This window comes from Lepeophtheirus salmonis, unplaced genomic scaffold (genome assembly GCF_016086655.4).
Source record: "Lepeophtheirus salmonis unplaced genomic scaffold, UVic_Lsal_1.4 unplaced_contig_11994_pilon, whole genome shotgun sequence".
Lineage (NCBI taxonomy): Eukaryota > Metazoa > Arthropoda > Copepoda > Siphonostomatoida > Caligidae > Lepeophtheirus > Lepeophtheirus salmonis.
The window spans coordinates 298-1,461 of NW_027289828.1; the positions used below are offsets into that span (position 1 = coordinate 298).

The 1,164-nt window shown below is 37.4% G+C and overlaps 1 protein-coding gene across 1 annotated transcript; it reads left to right on the forward strand.

Moving 5' to 3' along the window:
- Positions 1-570: 570 nt before the first annotated feature.
- Positions 571-1,158, forward strand: LOC121130791 (uncharacterized; the record flags this gene model as incomplete). The annotated part of the gene is made up of 1 exon (XM_040726469.1): positions 571-1,158. A coding segment is annotated over one exon (588 nt), but the record flags the coding sequence as incomplete, so codon positions are not given.
- Between the last annotated feature and the right edge of the window lie 6 nt (positions 1,159-1,164).

Genomic DNA, 1,164 nt, shown 5'->3' on the forward strand with positions numbered 1-1,164 from the left:
AAACATGATGTATCAGCTATAGATATTAAAATATTATTAAGATAACAATTAGTTAAATCAACTCTAAAAAAATAAACAATACTAAAATAAATAGAGGTTTGTATATCTAAGTTATATTTATATCAAATTAGAACCAAAAGTTATACAACGTTTTTATTTGCCAATAATTTTTAATTTAATCAAAAATAAAGAAAAAGGAAAGATCATTTGAGTAGTTAAAACATGATCATATTAATTGTTAAACGATACCCAAAGAGATATGCTTGTTTCAAGTGAAGATGAGGAAGAATGAGTCAGAGAAAAAAAAAAAGAGGGCACCCATAAAGTTGCAGTAATTACATACGAAGGAAGATATATATAAGGACCAACATCGTAGTCTAAAATCATCATTTTAATTAAATAAGCAATAAAACACATAGCTACATATTTAAAAAAAAAATAAACCATGAAATCTCTACAAAGTATATCTTTTATCATTGTCTCAGCACTCTTAAGTCTCTCCTTCGCTGACAAATCTTCTGGATTTGGAGGATCCCCTCCTTTAGGTCAATATGCTTCATCTCAGAGTAGTTACGGCAGTGGTTTAGTGGATATGAGCAAGAAGTTGATCCTCTTGCGGCTCTTGCTGATGCCATTCCCGGAGTTCATGGAGAGGACTACCCCATTTACTCTGAAGTACCAGAAACTTCTTTTGTGTGTGATGGACAAATTGAAGGAGGATACTATGCAGATCCAGAGGCTCAATGTCAAGCCTTTCATATTTGCGGTGCTGATGCTTCTGGTGGTCTAGCCAAGTATTCTTTCCTCTGTCCCAACGGCACTCTCTTCAATCAAGAGTATTTCATCTGTGACTGGTGGTTCAACTTTGACTGTGCTCAAGCTGAGGAGTTGTACTCTCGCAATGAAGAAATTGCAGCTGAGCGAGAAGCTGCAGCTGGAGATTTGGATGCCTATGGTTCAGCTCCTGCTGGATATGGTGCTCCTTCTAATGGTTATGGTTCTCCATCCAGTTCTAAGTCTGGTTCTGCAAAATATAACAAACCATCTCCTCCATCACGTCGTCCCTCTCCTAAGAGAAATCATCGAATACACCCTCATCTGGATATGGAAGTCCTTCATCTCCTGCCCCTGGTGGGTATGGATCCCCGTTGCTCCACAGTCTTC